Source organism: Epinephelus moara, chromosome 22, assembly GCF_006386435.1.
Source record: "Epinephelus moara isolate mb chromosome 22, YSFRI_EMoa_1.0, whole genome shotgun sequence".
In the NCBI taxonomy this organism is placed as follows: Eukaryota; Metazoa; Chordata; class Actinopteri; order Perciformes; family Serranidae; genus Epinephelus; species Epinephelus moara.
In genome coordinates, this window is record NC_065527.1 from 22,228,322 (window position 1) to 22,246,785 (window position 18,464).

General features: G+C 41.4%; 1 protein-coding gene across 1 annotated transcript in view; it reads left to right on the forward strand.

The window, feature by feature from the left end:
• The window catches only part of efna3a (ephrin-A3a), an 86,431-nt gene extending 68,812 nt beyond the window's left edge, over window positions 1-17,619 (forward strand). The window contains exons 2-5 of the mRNA XM_050034178.1: window positions 1,276-1,577; window positions 1,835-1,900; window positions 3,607-3,684; window positions 15,210-17,619. Coding sequence (XP_049890135.1) covers window positions 1,276-1,577; window positions 1,835-1,900; window positions 3,607-3,684; window positions 15,210-15,328 — 565 coding nt within the window. The 3' untranslated portion in view covers window positions 15,329-17,619. The remainder of the gene's footprint in view (window positions 1-1,275; window positions 1,578-1,834; window positions 1,901-3,606; window positions 3,685-15,209) is intronic.
• The last annotated feature ends 845 nt before the right edge of the window (window positions 17,620-18,464 follow it).

Sequence of the window (18,464 nt, forward strand, 5' to 3'; positions counted from 1 at the left end):
AGCTTAGTTTAACACAAAGACTGAAAACAAGGTCGTGTCCAAAGTAACATTATCAATATCATTATCGATGCAGACTGATTGTGAATACTTGAAACCACTCATTTTCAGCGGTATTCATACATCCTTAGCAGATGTGCAACGATTAATCGATTAGTTGTCCGCTATTAGATTAATCGTCAACTAACTTAATAATCAATCAGTTGGTTTGAGTTATTATTTAAGGAAAAAAAGTAAAAATTCTCTGATTCCAGCTTCTTAAATGTGAATATTTTATAAACTCATGATAACAAGACATTTTAGGACATAAAAACTGATCCACATTATTTTTACTATCTGACATTTTATAGACCAAACAACAAATCGATTAATTGAGAAAATAATCAACAGATTAATCGCAGTGACAGTAACTGTTTGCTGCCATAACTGGTACCAGCTGCGTTTTCTCGCTTTTCTCTCTTATTAATAATGTTTCGTACAGTCATTATGCTGTTCTCTGCTACGAACCAGGATAAGTCATCATCGTCATGTTGTTGTTATATTTATCTTTTTGTAAAATTTTCTATTTTATGCCTTCATTGTCAATTTTTCCCAGTGGTACTGAAAATAGCATCAAATATTGACACTTTTCAAGGTTTGCGTTAGAAATTCCAGAATAGTGACAACACTCCAAAATTACAAAAATCCACCTAGAAGCACATCTCAGTAACTGATATGTCAGATCTGTTTGTTTGTTTGTTTGGAAAGTGTAAAAATTATATGCGTGACTATTACTTGAGAAGTCATTTCCTGAGGTCCGGTTGCCTGGCAACCTCATGCAGGCGACAAGGCTCCAAATGTCTTTTCAGATCATGAAAACAATTCATTATTTGCAGCCAGTTTGTTTGTTTTAAAAAAAACAAACAAACAAAAAAAAAAAAACACCCATGTATACAGAGTTAAAGGACCCCCGGGTTCTGGGTTTTAGGACTCATCCCTGCAGCACTCTATAAAAACAAACAAACAAAAAAGAAGATTACCCAAGGTGTGTGTGGGTGCACGGGCATGCCTGCGGTTTAAAGTTAAATTCTATAGCAAATGTTGAAAACAAACAATACTATAACTTCACATCTGTTTAAGCAGTTAAGTAATGAAAGGTTGCCATACACTGTCAAACGTGTCCTGAGGCCCTACAGTGTTTAAAGTAGTTAAGTAAAGTAGTAAAAGTCTTGTGGCTAAAATACTAATCCACATTTCTGTCCGTCTTTCCTCCTCTATCTGTCTGTCTTGTTCATCCAGGCTGCGGAGGGAGGGATTCACGGTGCAGGTCAGTGTCAATGACTACCTGGACATCTACTGCCCGCACTACAACACCAGCCAGAGGGGGACGTTAGAGCGCACTGTGGCCGAGCAGTACATCCTCTACATGGTCAGCTACCGCGGCTACCGCACCTGCGACCCCCAGCTGGGCTTCAAGCGCTGGGAGTGCAACAGGCCCCACGCGCCTCACGCTCCCATCAAGTTCTCGGAGAAGTTCCAGCGCTACAGCGCCTTCTCGCTGGGCTACGAGTTCAACGTGGGACAGGAGTACTACTATATCTGTGAGTCAGGCCAGTAAACGGTGGTTTATTGTGATGGATGGAAAAAGCCAAAGAGTGCTGAACATCCAATACTGTAATGTCTCCTCTTCAGTGGCTGTCACCTACATGTATTGATGGCATGTGGGTGTTGCTAATAGATCCTGGAAGTTCAGCTGAGGACGTTGCTCACTTGCAGAACTGCAGTTTGGATTTTTGAAGGTGGTGCGGCCTGCAGAGGGCACAAGGTTGACATGCTATGTGTTTGCTCTCTGTCTTAGCCACGCCCACCCACCACCATGGCCACAGCTGCCTGAGACTGAGGGTCTACGTCTGCTGCTCCACCGGTGAGACCTAAGAATCCTGTCTTACCCCCCCCCATTCATTTCATAACATTTCCTCTCTTTCTGTCACCTTATCTCCACTTTCCCTCTCCCCTCATATCTCTTTGTATCTCCCAAACACACAGAGAGACAGAGACAAAGAGAGAGAGAGAGGGAGAGAAACAGACAGAAAAACTAAGATCTGACAGTCTTGTCTCAGAGAGAGGCTTCTCTGCCGCGCGCTGTCTTGGCGACGTTTTGATGATGGCGTCTTTTCCCTCGAAGCAGCGCTTTGAGAGTGATGGCTTAATGTTATTCTCTGTCTCAGTGCTATTACAGTAATGCTCTATCTCTCTCTGTGAATGACATGCTCTCGTGAAGCCGCACAAAAGATGTTGAAAAAAATGATTCAGCTGCAAGATTTGGCTCTCTCGACCCTTCCACTCTCTCTCTGTCACTCCCCATCCCTTTCTTGACCATCTCTTTCCCCCTCTCCCCTCCCTCCTTCACTCCCACTGTCTATCTCGTCTTCTCTCTCTCTGGTTCTCTGTTGCCTGCTGCCCTGTATAGTGTGTGTGTTATTTTTACCCTGGTAGCCTGCTCTCTCCCCTGCAGGCCTTTGATCAGGGAGCCCAGTGCTGAAAGCCTCCCCCTCTCCTCTAACCTTGTCAGCACTAATACATCCCACACTCAGGCCAGTGTCAGCCCCTGTGTACACATCACCTTAACACCCACCCCCCCCATCCCGGTGTCACGGTTAATCTATTGATGTGTCTACCACGCCTCCATTTGCTTCTGTGTGTATGTGTGTGTGTGTGTGTGTGTGTGTGTGTGTGTGTGTGTGTGTGTGTGTGTGCGCGTCGCTGTGTGTGTTCCAGGTGTAGGAGTTCGAGCATTTGTGTGTGTCTGCACATGGTAGTTTGTCGGCTGTAAATCTTTTTAGTGTGTGTGTGTGTATTTGTGTGTGTGTGCATGAATGGCTATGTGCGCATTGGTGCATTTAGTCAGTTTACAATCCACAACCTTTACTCAGCAAGGTCATTTTAACAGCTTGCTATCAAAAAGCTGTTGATTTCAGCTGCCTGCAGACCGTTTTCATTTTTCTCCACGTCTCCCACCTTGACCACTCTCAAGACTTTCAGATAAGAAAGAGCATATTTATGACATATGCTTTACATCTGCGAAAAAGCTGCAACTTGATTGCTACCAGCTTCTGTGTAAATTCTCTGTAAATGCTCATCATCCTCCTAACTGTTTGCAGAATCACAGGCTCACACAAAAACACATATTTAGTTACAAAAAGAAGAGGCAGAAAATACACAAAGACGTACAAACCCACACATCATTCATTCATGGATAATTTGGCAATGCAGACTAAATGTAATTCTATGTCTAGCCAGAGAATAAATGTAAAAATGGTTTCTGTCCACCGGTTCCAAATGCTTTTAATCTTCAGATGGAAGTCTGAAATCTCAGTCCAGGATTTCTTCAAGCTTTCTCAGTGGCAAGGGCACACCAACTGCTCCATGCTCTGCTATATCTGTATACAATTTAGTGGTGCCTAAAATGCACATTTTACCCAGTCTTGTCATTTTAATGAGGTGTTCTCTCTCCCCCGTCTCTCCTCCCTCACTCCACCGTCATTTCTCTCCTCTGCTTTTTCACTTCTCCCTCTTCTTTCTTTTTCTGTCTTTTTGTGTGTGTGTGTGTGTATGCGGTGTGTTTCTCAGTTTCCCAGGCAGATGATGACTCCAGTCAGACCTCTCCCGACTACACAGTCAGGCCAAACATCAAAATACACAACATTGGTGAGTGACGCTGAGTTGCTGAGAATGAACAGCAGCCAATTGCCAGATGCTGGTCAATATTTGGCTGTGGCTGCAAAGCTGGATTTGTGTACCAATCATTGTGGAAAGGAACCAACCATTTGTTAGTTTTTTTATTCTATGGTTGGCAAGAGAAAATCCACAGGCCACGGCTGGTTGATGAGTAAAGTCTTTATTTTCTGCTCTGAGAATTGGGCAATATGGGTAACACAATAAACAATGAAACTTACGTGATTCAGCAGTACTGACATACACTCACATCCTTATTTACATACTGTGTTTATGGGCATCTGTGTAGGAACGCCAAAAAAGTGTACTTAACCCAACAGTAGACCCATGACATCTATTAGGCAACAGGTAATTCCACTTTATTACAGCTCAGTAGTGTTGTAGCCACGACCACCTAAAGTGAGATCAAGTCAAGACCAAGACCAGAGCGTATCGAGACCGAGACAAGACCAAGACTTTGAGGAGTTGAGACCAAGTTAAGACCAAGACAGGACAAGACCAAGTCAAGAGTCACACACTGCATTACATATTTGCGATAAAATGTTCAACATGCAAACCAGAGGCCGTCCACCAATTGATTCTTAAGATGCACATTCCCATAAAAACACCCACAGAAAACAAATGAAGATTCCTCCTTATTCGTCTTTTAAGTGTACCATTAAAAATGTCTTGATAAAATCATAGTAAAGGCATTTCAGAGAGGAATTTTCTATGTGCAAACAAACACTTAGGAGCTGAAATCGACTTAAGCATCTTTATTCAACAGTCCTGTTTTGCATGGGCAATTTAGTTTTATCACCACAGTTGTGGTCTTGATTGATCTTAAAACAAATTCAGAATTGTCTTTGTCTGAAACCGAGACAAGATCGAGTAAAAATGCAGTCGAGCCTGAGATGTTGAAAAAGTGGTCCTGAGATGAAGACTGATCTTGAGTAATGCAACGCTGGAATTTGGGGCTTATTTTCATAGTTTTGGCCCCCATTATGATCAGTTGTGATAACGTAACAATCACTAAAGTAACATGGAAGTATTAAGAAGGTATTGGTGCCAATGTATTTAACAAGAAAAGCTTAATTGAGATTAAAAATATCCTTTACACAATGTCCTGGCCAAGACAGGCAGCAGCACAGTAAACATCAGTTGCAGACAAAAAACAAATGAAAAATCACAACATACCAAGAAGTCAGGTCAGCATATCCTGGATCAGATAAAAGCAGATATTTAGTCAAAGCATCTACAACCTGATGCACCGTCCTCCGTCTGCAGCAGACTCCAAGCTGCAGGGGCCTAAAAGCCCTTTTTCCCATTTCAAGACAAACTTTGAGGACAGATAGCAAGGCTAGTTCTTCTGAATATGTCACAAAGCAAAGATGCTAACTACCAGCATTTTTCAGCTGTATAAATGCGGATGGACAATGCAGGCCATCTAACCTGAGCATACAGGTAGCAATAGTAAGTGAGGGCCTTGATACTTGTAATGAACCTCAATGCATCATGGTATACAGTATCTAAGGAGAGAAGGCATTGAGAAGATGCATGCATATATAAAACATTTCCCCAGACAATCACAGGCATGAAAGTAGCAGCAACAAGTCTTCTTTTACATCAAAAGAAAAGCAAGACTTTATTTCTGTAATAAAAGCCTAGTCTGAGCTTCAGCATCTTCACAAGTTGCTGAATGTGAGGATTAAAATAGACTCATCAATTAAGAGTCTTAGGTATTTATATGAAGACACAGACTCAATCACATTGCTCTGAAACAAAATGATAGATGGAAGGTTTAGTGGCTCTTTCTTTGAGTTTGTAAACATCATAAGTTTTGATTGTCAGGATTCAAAATCAGCTCATTAATCGTGTGTTGTACAGTATCAATAGCCTCTTGTAACTGACAAAGAGCCTGATACTGTAGAGTAAAAAACAGTGTCATCCGCATAAAATTGAAAATTTGCATTTGGCACATTTTGACTGATACTGTTTAAATAAACTGTGAATAAGAGTGGTCCTAAATCCGAACCCTGGGGCTCATTATCATGCAGTTAATTTGTCAGTGTCATTATGAAATTCATTAATTTTACATTACATTACGTTAGTTACATTAATTTAGCCATGACAGGACACTAACTCAGTTTTTAGTGCCACAGCCATCCTGGCCTCATGTTGCCTGATTATTTTAATGAGCTGCGCACAGTGAGGTATATAGTTTACAAAAAAAAAAGAAGAGCATGTGTATTGGATTGATTCTACACTTAAGTTATCAGAATGGGTAATATAAACCAGAATTACAAACAATAAAAAAAAATACTTTATCTCCTACACACACAGGTACACACACACACACACACACACACACACACGCAGGTGAAGCCTCCACAAGGTCAGTAGAGGTCTTGTAAGGAATGAAAGGTCCATGTTTACCTAAGGAGAAAACATGTCAGCCAGCAAGTCAATTGTGCAGCTGAGTGGTTACATAAACCCTCTATTTTTCTTTCTCACAAAAGCCTCTTGCCGAGAATCATTTAGTATGCTTGTTTCTGGGAGCTGTGGGCAGTGTGTGACGAGGGCTAAGAGAGTGTGACCTGCCTGAGATGGAAACTGAGACCGGCAGAGAGGGAGCGAAGAGAGCTCTTGAGCCATCAGCAACGAGTACCTTCAGAGAGAAAGAGAGGGAGAGGGCAGAGAAGAGAGAGAGAGAGAAGAGGGAGACAGACAGGGAGGCCGGGGGATGATGGAGAGAGGGAGAGGGAGAGATACAGCGAGACAGAGAGATAAAAGACAGGAAGGGGGCAGTGAAAGAGAAATACAGCAGGAGAAAGGCTGACAGAAAAAGAGGGACAGATGAGGCAGAGAGAGAGAGAGAAAGCAGCAGAGAAAGAGATAAAAACCAGAGTGGGGGCAGTGAAAGTCGGGGGGTGCAGCGAGAGAAGGGGCAGAGGAAGAAAGAAAAGCTCAGTGGTGGGCGAATTGCTCAGCAGTAACTCCGGCTCCAGCTTACGTAGAATTTAATATAAAAAAACACACACTGGCAGGGAATCATAAAAAATCATAGCCTCTAGCATTGTGATGCATTTTGCTGAATACATTTGGAGGAATAACAAAATCAGGACACACAGACTTATGCACGCACACACACATAAAAACAACTCGTACCCCTGATGGCCCTGCTGACCGCTGGACACCCACTCTCTGACTCACCCTCAGGACCAGACCAGCCCACAGACTGACAAACAAATCTCTCCCTCTGTCTCCGCATATGTTTGGACTTGCTGTCATCCTCGTTACTTTATTATGAGCTTTGCTTCTACGTCACATTTTCCTTATTCAACGGGGTGTTTTGAGGATAATTCCAGTCTATTACATCTTGGGTCTCGTTTCTGCAGTTTCTGACAACATTTCTTTGGGTAATCATAAGGCTGTTAGGTTAAAAGTTTCTTTGCCCATGACATCATACATCAGTGCGCTGCCCAGATGGAGGGCAGACAACTGGAGGCAAAGACTACCAGCACTGCACAAATGCCTATGATTTGCGCTGTTTACAGCTGTTTCAATCCATCAGTGTTAATTTAGCAGCTATTTTAGTTTTAGTCTTTAGGCCAAAATACTTACTAGATTTAGTCATTTTCATCCTTCATAGTTTAGTTTAGTTTTAGTCGACAACAACTCAAAACAATGCAATCAAAGAAAAGTCAATACAAATTTCATTTAAACATTTTCTGCAACTATAAATAATTTCCTCACGCTTACAACTTTGCATTTCTCCAGCAGAGTTTCAAGAATGATTTATGAGCGCATACTTACTGATCATCATTTTAAAAGCTAAAAATCTGAAACTTTGAGACCATAAATAACTATTAAAGACAGCTAGACAGCTAGGATTTGTACCTTGGTTAATTGTAAACTTTGACTCCGATCTTCATGTCAAGAAGCAGAAATATAACGTTATTTCTGCCTGAGTTCTTTCTTAACCTGCAACTTGTTAGTCTGGAGGTTTAAACTTGTATCCTGTCACAGAATCTTTGATTAAAACTTTACTTGTAGCTCTGTCAGAGAAAACTGCGCTGTTCATTTCCATTCAGACTTTTTATTTACCGCACAGCTACACTTATAGATAATCAAACCCCCTACCTGCCTGTCATACATCATTTACCCTCCGAGTGGAGTCCTGTGGGGATCAGATGTGAAGTCCAGCAGTTGGCGGCTGCTTGCTCTGCTGCGGTTCCGCAGCAAACAAGCAGAGCTAGCTGCTAACAGCCACCACTGCAACTAACAGACTCCACAAATTCATTTCACAACTCCACAATTCACAGTCTCAGACACACACGGTAGACGCTGCTCCGTTGTGAGTGTGTGCAGAGAAACATCCCGATGACCCATCAGCACTCCGATCTAGTATAGCTCCTATGGCCTCAGAAAAGACACAGCAAGCATGGTTGTTCACCGCTTCCTAGTTAAAAACGCTTTTCTACTACGCTTCATAAAATCAGCTATCATTTAGTTCTTTCATCTTCTCATTTTGAACGTCCTACAATCCACCACTAATATTTTCATTTTTTTTCATCACCAAAAATGAAACATACATTATGTCATAGTTTGCATGATCAAACTCTGTTTTTAGCTCGTCAACACCTCGTCTTCATCATTGAAAAAAAAGACCAACATTTTTTATCATAATTTTCACTGACGAAATAAACACTGCAATCCATCAAGATGGGAAAAAACACAAACTAAGCAGAGTCAACTAATGTCAAACGTTAACGTTACAGTGTTGTGTTAAACATTCCTTGAGCTGGATGCAATTATAGTGTCTTGTGAGAACCTCTCCGTGTTTTTAGCCACGATCCAGATGTTAAAGAGCGTTTCACCAGACCTGTGGGGACGGTTGACCTAGTAGGTAGAAAATAGTCGCTAAACTTAGCTAAGGTTACCTCATAACTTTAGCCTGACAGCGGTGCATCCATGTACACAGTTGAAATATAAAGCACTTTTGCTAATTGGCCAAAAACAAGACAGCAGTTGTTTCAGTCATGGACCCAACCGCACACATAATAGTTATAGTCCACTAGACTCTTGCACACTTTCATAACGTTAGGAGTGCTGGAGGACGAGGTAATTTGTGTCCACACTAGGCAAATTTGTCAAGTTGTGGGTAAAAGCATTTTTCTTTTGTTTTGTATGGATCACATCCAACATGATTTTACATTTTCTGATGATACCTACTGCCTGAGGGTTCATCCTGCCCTCTTATGTAGTCACATTCCTCTATTTCCATTTCAGGCAGTATACAGATTTATCACTTCCTGCCCTCCATCTGAATTGCAAATTGTGATTGCAAACAAGCTATTGCTGAGATCTGGAAACATTGTGACATTGCTTAAGTCAGACAGAGAAAGAAAGATGAGCAATAAGATGAGCATACAGGCTTTAAACAAATCCCCAGGTCAGCCAAAGCTACTTGGAAGAGAAAATGGAGGCCAACAATAAAAATATTACTCAAGCTGTCGGCTGTAATCATCACAGTTTATCATTTGTGAAATGAGACGCCGCCACCATTTGCAATCTGTGTGCAGGCAGTGCCTGTGATTCATTTTTGTGAAATGGGACGCTGTTGGCTTGTTTACAACCTGCCTCATCATCTGACTCACTTGTCTTTGTTGCCCCATTAGAAGGTGTTTCCATTAGCTCTGCAATTACTTTGGTGAGTCCACTATGTAACATAAACTACAAAAACAAGACCCAAGTTGAAATAAACCAGAATTGGCTTTTAAGTCTGAATTGACTTGATTTACCTTTTTATGATTTTCATTTTCTAAACCCTTTGAAACACACATCTGTTCTACTAAGGGATTCGTTGTAGTATAGAAGTAGAGCAAAAATGGCTGGTTGCCACAAATGTAGTGCTTGAATTAATCATAATCTTATAGTTTCCTGCAGCAGAGCTTAGTACTCTCTGTTCATTCTTCCATCTGTGACATACTTGCCTTTACATGCTGTCCTCCTATATTGAGTGTCTGCAAAGCTAGAGGGCTAAAGGCTGCAACATAAATTGGGTGGTGGACCAGAAAATGCAATTGTAAACAGATCATTTTAAGATGCATCAATAGGCACCGCCTGCCTTGATTTATCTGTTCTGACTGGCTTGTTATGTGCAGATTTTCTCAATATCAGTCAGAGAAATATAGTTGTGATGCACCAAGCAAACAAAAGACTTCATCCCATATGTGCAGCCTGTACACTCAGTGACTAGAAGAATTGAAATAATGGTTCAGAAACATGCTGGACCCAGGGGCGGAGCAGGGGGGGGGCCTTCTGGGGCTACAGCCCTGAATGTTTTCTCAAAAGCCCAGAATCTCTGTTATTCCTAATAAATCTAATATAAATTAGTAAACTTTCTTGTGTTGGCTTAATATTAAATTCAGAGTACTGAAGACCACATGTACTTGGCATTGTTGGGGATCCTTGATTTGCAGTCAGAGCAGCCCAGATTATCATGGCGTGGATTCAAATGTAGCAGATTTGTCAGCTAAACATTCGTTCTGTGAACTCTACTCAGCATAGTACAACAAAAATAGGTTGCAAGATTAGTAATGCTGTTTACACCAAATTCCTGCCCTATCTGTGTTATGTAACTTAAATATAGTAACAGACCATTTTTTGCCTCTTTTTAGGTGTCATGAGGGAAAATTAGTCATCCTCAACATTTGTTGTGTTGTGGTTTCAGAATGATGAAGACAGCTGGAGAACAATTAGATACAAAGTAGGAAGCAGGCTTGCCGTGGCAGTTGATGTTATCTGTGTTACATGGTGTTGAAGCATACACCGATTACACTTCCTGCCCACTGCCCCCAATCTCATTTTCCTTTCCTTTTGTTTTGTTTTTTTAAATCAAGTCCGATGGACGCAACAATTAACTGAAAGTGTCTGTTCTGCACATCAGCAAAGTCACAGCAGAGCGTAGCAGAAGTCAGATTCCGCGTATCACATCACAAGAGTAAAGAGAGTTGACCGACTAGACGATGGTGAAGGGTGTCTGTTTGGCAAAATTTTAGATGTGAACCCAATGCTAGTAGTTAACATTAACGAGGGAAAGGAGCTGGTTACATCAGTAAGAAATAGGAGGTGTGCAGCTTATCACCTGCAACTTCATCTAACAGCTTACTCCATCTGCTCTTTCTTGTTCAGTTACTTCCTGCAAAATTTCAAACTGATTGGCTGTCAACAAATGCCAAAAATGGCTGTTGTCTTGTTTTGTAGACACATTTTTGATGAACAATAGCTCTACTGCTAATCTCACTGGAGAACACAGTGCCTTTCCTGTGACAACTTCATCATTAAAGTCAAGTTTTAAGACATGTTTTCCAGGTTAAATGCCTTTAATGTAAAGCTGTAGCAGCAGAAATTGGTTGGATTACTTTAGCAGTAGTTTAAATCAGAGCTGTACAGATAGGAGTGCCACTGATGATTATCTTTTCTTGTAAAATATCTGGTGTAGTCAGTGATACCGGCATTGTCGCAAGTTTATTAACCAGTGGAAAAATTTCCTCAGAGTAGCATCCCTCACAGGATCTAGGCTTTACAGATTGTCTTTTTTTTCCAACTATCATGTTTTATCCAAGTAATGTGCAGATGTTTAGGCATTCTACTCTCTGAAATGTTGCTGTGATGTGAATAGGAAAAAAAAAATCTCCCTTGAGAAGCAAGCCCCCAGACCCCCCTAAGGTTGCACTGAGCAATGAACATTTACAGTGTCTGGCTCCGGTTGGACCACCTTTGGTGCTGATAGCAGCTGCCATGCTTTGTAGCGTCCTAGCCTGATAATCAGACTGAAAATCAACAACACCATGGTTTGCCATTAAATAAGTATGTTTTTAGTAATATGACGTGTACCTATGACGCATTACCTACATCACTAGCACAGCATGCTACACATATTATCATACTAGGCTACATTGTTATTAAAAGAAGTCAACATTGACTTCAGAATACAAGCTCTGGTCTCTTGAGTGAAAGTATTGTGTTTGCTTGACCCATCCACCACTACTCCCTTCTTTGGTACGTGTACGATAATACATTAAATAAAGTATGGGTTGTTATAAGCTGCCCGCACAGTCGACCTATGTTGGCGTTTTTGTCCCTGAGTGTGGGCGTTTTCACAATAATTGAGGACATTTGCAGACTATAGAGTTGTTTTCTGTTTGTGTGCTTACAAGACCCTACAGCTGCATCAGTCTTATACACGCTTATGCCACTTTTCTGTTGCTCTTTTTCAAGGAGGTGGCTCCAGGGGGGGTCAGTTGCTATGGAGGAAGATGGCATTTAGAGTGTAAGCCAGTTGAATGCCCTCCACACTATAACACCTCCCCCACTGACCTATACAGCTGTAACCATACATGATGGGTCCATCACCTCATGTTGTTTACGCATCACTGCCAGTCTACCATCGATGTGGCGTAGTTGGCACGAGGATTTATCAGACCAGACAACCTTCTTCCACTCATCGACAGTCTAGAGCTGATGTTTCTTATCTCACTGTAAATGCCTTGGGCGGTTTACCGTGAACAGGAGAGCTACCCCGCTCGCTCGTCTGTTGTTATACCCCATACAGACGAGACTGCACCAGATTGTGCGCTTGGAAATTGATTGCTGTATCCCACAATTGTACTGTGATGTTAGGTGTCATACTGTGGACCTTTGATAACTTGTTATGGCCGCAGGCGCCCGACGTCCCCCACATTCATCTTCCAAGGACGGCCTCCCTAAATAGCAAGGGTTTTGAAGAGGTGCATATTGTGCAGCTTTGTGATTGTCAAAGCTCCTGGCACCCACAAATAAAGTCTGTAACATCACACGAAATGAATCAGTTCACATCCAAAGCAACCGTGGAAATGGAGTTGTGGCTGCTGCATGTACTTGTTTATGTAAAAGTAAGGGAGAGTTCACTTTTTCTGCAGAGACAGGGTGTTTCTTCTTCTGGTCACTGAGTATACATTTTTACTTCTGGAGCCTCTCTTTTGAAACCTTTTGGAGAAACAAACCGGATGGTGTGAAGGCCCTGCTGTGACCTGTGGGCCCTACCTGAGGCAGTGCTGCTTTATATTCTCCCTCCTGCCTTGAGTTCGTTCAGTGCACTGCGGTGTGAATGTCACTGTTGTGTGTCATCGCCGCAGACAGAGACCTTGTGTTCCTTAAGAACAACCCTGACGCGAGTGGCGCACATAACCAGGACAAACCAGAGCGGTTGGATGATTTACTCTCAGACAGACAGCAACAACAAAATTCCTCACATTCATCGAACATCAGCTGTCATGTGATTGTTGTTTCTGTCTGTTATCTCTTATCACGACCCTTGTTTTGTTTTACTTGTGGCCAATTACTGTCTCCCCCATATACAGCAAACTCCAGACAGGGCCTTAACGTCACAGTGAAACAGCATTTTTAAGACATCTTGCCTCTTTAATTTGATGTATTTCCTGTTGAAATTCAATTTGATTTGATAGGAGGCGATATGCTGGCTGGAACTTTTACGCACCGGGATATTATGATGACAACATAATAAAGCATAAGTAATGGAATTTTGATAGACAAACACCAGATTTTTGTCAGTTTCTGGGCACAATTTGTCAAATAGATATATTCTTTCTTGTATCAAAACAAGTATTTTTCAACTTTTCAGCATCACTCTAAAGGGGACCTGTTATGCTTCTCCCTATTTTCTGTCATATATACAATGTTACAGCAAAGGATGTTTATATTAAACATGATCAAAGTTTCAAATAATGAGGTAAACAAATGGAAAAGTAATGACCTGTGAGCAAAAAACTCAGTTATGTCAACTTATGACAGATTTCTTTATCTGTTCATCTGCTCCAGGCACGCTTCTGCAAGTATTTACATGACATAGCATACACTGCTACATATAACTACATGCTAACATCAGGTAAACATGTCATCTTGGTGGTAGATGTGTGAATTTCGGTTCGATTTTGGATCATATTTCATATGTTTTTATACGGTAGAAAGTGCCGCTATACTCTATTACAGTCATTCCCCAGCTGCAAGTACACTGCTGCCTGTAGCTACATGCTAACATCAGCAAAACATGTAATCTTGGTTGCTGACGTTGTTCATTTCTCCCCGCTGTTGGATTATATTCCTGCTGGAAGATGTCCAGTTGTGGAGATTTTGGTTTAGAGGCTTTAATTGGTGTTTTTACACGGTGTGAAGTGCCGCTATACTGTGTTACAGTCATTCCCCAGCTGCAAGTACACTGCTACATGTAGCTACATGCTAGGTAAAATGGACGCTTCGTTAATGATGTTTTTAATTTCTCCCCAATTTCAGATCATACCATACCAGACAGAGCATGTTCATTTGTGAAGATTTTGGTAGAGTAGCTTTTATTTGTGATTTTTCATAGTGGAAAGTGTTGCTATACTCTGTTACAGTCATTCCCCAGCTGCAAGGATGTAGCAAGAGTGCATATACACAAAACGTAGACTGGCCTTTGTCATAAAGAGACAGGCGCTAAAACAGAGCATTACAGAGGGTGAATTCAGGTGTTCCAGTACAGACCGTATGAGGAAAATAACATGTTTTGGAACATGAAAACATGTAAACATGTTCTAGTAGAAACACAAAAAACAAGTATGAACCTGAACATGAACATAATAGGTCCCCTTTAAGCTGTCAAACACAAATAATTTCCTAATGATACAATATAACTTCAGTGTGACGCATCTCAAAGCTTTAAACTCTTCCATTAGTTCACCTACATCTCTCTTTTATGTCTGATGGGCTAATGTGACTGACGTCAGGAAGAAATTGCAGCTTTCTTCTGCAATTTCATTACTTGTTAGAAAAAAACAAGGTTTTTCTGCCATCTCAAAGCAGCCAGCCCAGGTTGTTCTTGTAGTTGTGTAAGCAACAGAGCTCTGTTTGGTTCCTTCTGCTTTATTTTGCCATGTAATAACCCTCTAGATATAATGGGAAACATTATGTCGAGACAGAGCGTAATGACTCAGTGTAATCCACTTTTTACCGAATAATACAAAATGTGTTCTCCCAGCTCTTTCTCCGTCTTCTCCCTCCAGCTAATGTTCTGTTGTGTCTAATCAATGGCAAGGCCATAGTAATTTGGTTTGATTGAAATCCCTCTAGGATAAAAACATCATTAGTGTGAAAAGAGGAATACATGGAGAAAAAAAAACAGATCAGAAACAAAAGTGTTTTTAATTTTCCATCCCACGGGGGAGAATGGCCATATGTAGCAGTGCTGATGATAATTGGTGGTTTGTTGATAATTGCATCATGTCTTTTCTCTGCATATGTTAAAGCACAATTTGCATGCATCACACATTGCCTTTAGATTGATGAATTAATAATGTAGTAATGGTTCATTTCCTTCTGTCTGGCACAGACACACACACACTGTCTCTCTCGCTCTTTAACACTCTTCTCTTTTTCTCATTTTTTCTTATTTTCTCTCTCTGTGACTTTCTCTCCAGATGAGTTTAACCCCGAAGTTCCCAAACTGGAGAAAAGCGTCAGTGGCAGCAGCCCTTCACATGACCGCCTTCTTCTCACCGTGGCGATGCTGCTTGTGTCTGCCGTCCTTTTGTCCTAGCGACTTGTCACCATGAGTGACACTTCATGCATAGCTGGGACCGCCTTGTCCAAAGGGCTTTGTATCCACCGAGTTGTTGATGTGAAAGTTGGCAGAAACACAGAAGAAGAATCAAGCAGAGGTGCAACAGAACCACAATCAAAAGGACACAGGAAGAACATCCTTGAACTTAACTAGACTTTAAAAAAGGAGAGGCCTTTTTGCTGTCATATTTACACCAGTGTATTTTGACACTCCATGTGTTGTTGGACGTCATTATCATATGAATACCACGGCATTTCATGCAGGTGTGTTTGCCACAACATGGAGACCACAACCAATATTTAGAGTCAGACTTCTGTGCTGCTGTCATGCTGAAAGTGGACTTGTAATGAGGTAGAGTACACACTCTTATTGTAGCATGGATATTAAAATCACCTGAGGAATTAAAGCTGCACTGTCTTTAGCTGAAGAAAGCAAGGTTTTTGGTGACTGTAAGCTTTGAAGAGGATGGCAAACTCTACAGTGGATTTTTAGACCTTGGACCATGGACCATGTATGCTGATGGATAAATCTCAACGTAAATGTAGTCAAAAAAAAAAAGCAAGCTGGACTCTGGACCTGTACTGATCTAACCTGTTCTATAGGGGATATTTATATAATCAGTCAGTGATGAGAACTGCTGCCATTATCCTGGACATTGAAGAATGTTTTCTCACTGGTGAGAGGGAGCTGCTGGTAATAAGAGCCCAAGGTGTTTCTTTCTTAAGAAAAGGGAAAGACTTTGTGAGGATATCCACGGGCCTTTCAAGAATCCATTTTCACCAGACATCAAAAATACCCCTGGCTTTGTGATAGGTACAGATGCAAAGCCTGCGTTTCTTAGAAGATAGCGAGTGCTCTCTTAGAACTAGTCCTTTGTCTGTATTTCCTGCCTTCACACTGTAACAACCCTAGAAAAATACAGACCCTGGACTAGTAATTTGACGGCACTTAGACGTGGTAGATGTGTGTTTTGTTCCGATGCATTTACCCTCAGCACTTCGCGTAGATTTTCCGGATGTCAAACCTTTCTCCTCGCAGCAATCAGCAGAGTCATTCAGAATACCACTAATTTACAATTCTTAAAAAACTCTCTCTCCGCAGCAAGTTCCCTTTTAATCCCAGACAACCCCATCTATTCCTTTTCCACTTCAGAGGTTCCCAGCCAATCAGTGCTGATGGCCATTACAGCAGTCACAGTCACCATGGAAACGACCCCATACAGTCGCCAGAGTGCGGCAGGTGCCTGAGGAGAAATTGTGCTTTGAGTCTCAAAGTAACGCTGCCGCCATTTTGTAAAAAAAAGAATAAAAGAAAAGAAAAAAACAACAACAACACGTGTGAATGTGCAAATAAAGAGAAGTTCACTTTTTTATATTGTAATACAGGACAACGTAGGCTGGCATTAATCAGATTACAATGTTGTGCTTTTTTAATTTATTTACTTTTAAGATGTATTTATTTTAACATTAAAGTATATTATTTATCTACCTAATTTATTAATGTGCATTTGTAGGCCTTTGCTCAATAAGCTATTGTGCCATTTTGTTATTCTTTTTTTTAAACAGTGGAATTTTTACTGCAGCATTTTGCCTGTGTAGATAAATAGGCAGATGTAATTCAGCCTGACAAAAGCAGAGGGTTGTTGGTTATGACTAATCAGTGGGGATGTACACTCAGTAACCCTACTCTCATGTAACAGATACTACTAACCAGATTATGTTGCAGCAGCGCATGTCATAAACCAACTGTGAATGCACAGACAGAGCCGATGTTTATAGAAGGGCAGCATTCCTCAAGTGTTGCACTTGCGAAACGAAGGAGTCTGCATTGTAATGTATATTTATAATACATGCCGGTTATGGAATGTGCGTGCGTGTGCACAAGCGTGTACGAGTGTGTGAGCGTGTGGCTTTATCTGCCTGCTTTCCTGCGTGTGTGCGTGTGTGTGTGTGTGTGTGTGGGAGTGAGCAAGAGAAAAAACATATGTGTGCACATTTGTGTGCGTATGTATGTAGAATGTGTTTGTCCGCGCTTTTCGAGTATGTTGCATTTAGAAATTTCGTACCCGTTAAGGAGTCGTTTGTAGGATCTGAATATGCAAGTGTGTATGAGAGAATGTGCTCTTCTGTAATGTTAGTTTGCGTTACGGGGTTTGGGGAGTGGGCAAAAAGCATTTACTGGTGTTGAAGACAACCACGAGAAATGTGTTTACCTTTGACAAGAATGATTAAAAAAAAACCTGTAAATTGATCCAAGAATGATTAAAACAATGCTGATTAAAATCTTTTTGCAAATTTACTTTTGTATATTTATTTATAAGTGCACAACATACTAATTGTAGGGGAGACTGCGATGGTTGTAACATTTCTGACATTTCTGTCTGTATCTTGGAGCTTTTTTATGCCAGCGCATTTAAAATTTGATACAAGCCTATCCCAGCTGAGATTGGGCGAGAGGCGTGGTACACCCTGGACAGGTCGCCAGACTATCACAGGGCTGACACATAGAGACAGACAACCATTCACACTCACTCAAACCAGGAACCCTCTTGCTGTGAGGCGACAGTGCTAACAACTATACCGCCGTGCCACCGTGTAGCATGAAATAAGGATTATGACAAAACTTAAGACATTGAAGGCTTTTTATTCAACACTGAAATGACCTGAGTATATAAACTCAGCAGTGTTCTTGTGGAAACATGCCCACCCTCTGGTCTACCCCTGGGTGGCCCCCAATTTTGAGTTGCAAAACCCCTTTAGCCCTGTTAGTGACATTAGCAGTGTTAGCACAGCGAGTGGTGCTACTGTAGCTGAGAGTCCTAAAGGAGTTTTGTGCGTCAAAATAAAGCTACCTGGGGGGAGAACAGAGGATGGCCACCATGTTTCTGCAACATGACCGTGCCATCACCGGAAATCTTTGACTAAGCGGCGTCACTAGTTAGCTCCGAAACGACCCAGGTGGTGCAGAGTGTAGAGCAATCAAGGCTAACATTAGCTAACATTGAAGACTGGAGGACTGGCTGCTGGCAGTAAGTACAGCATGTTAACGCAGCTAGCTGGCTGGTTGTCAGCAAAGCCAACAGAAAATAAAGTAAAAGACATTTTCATCACAA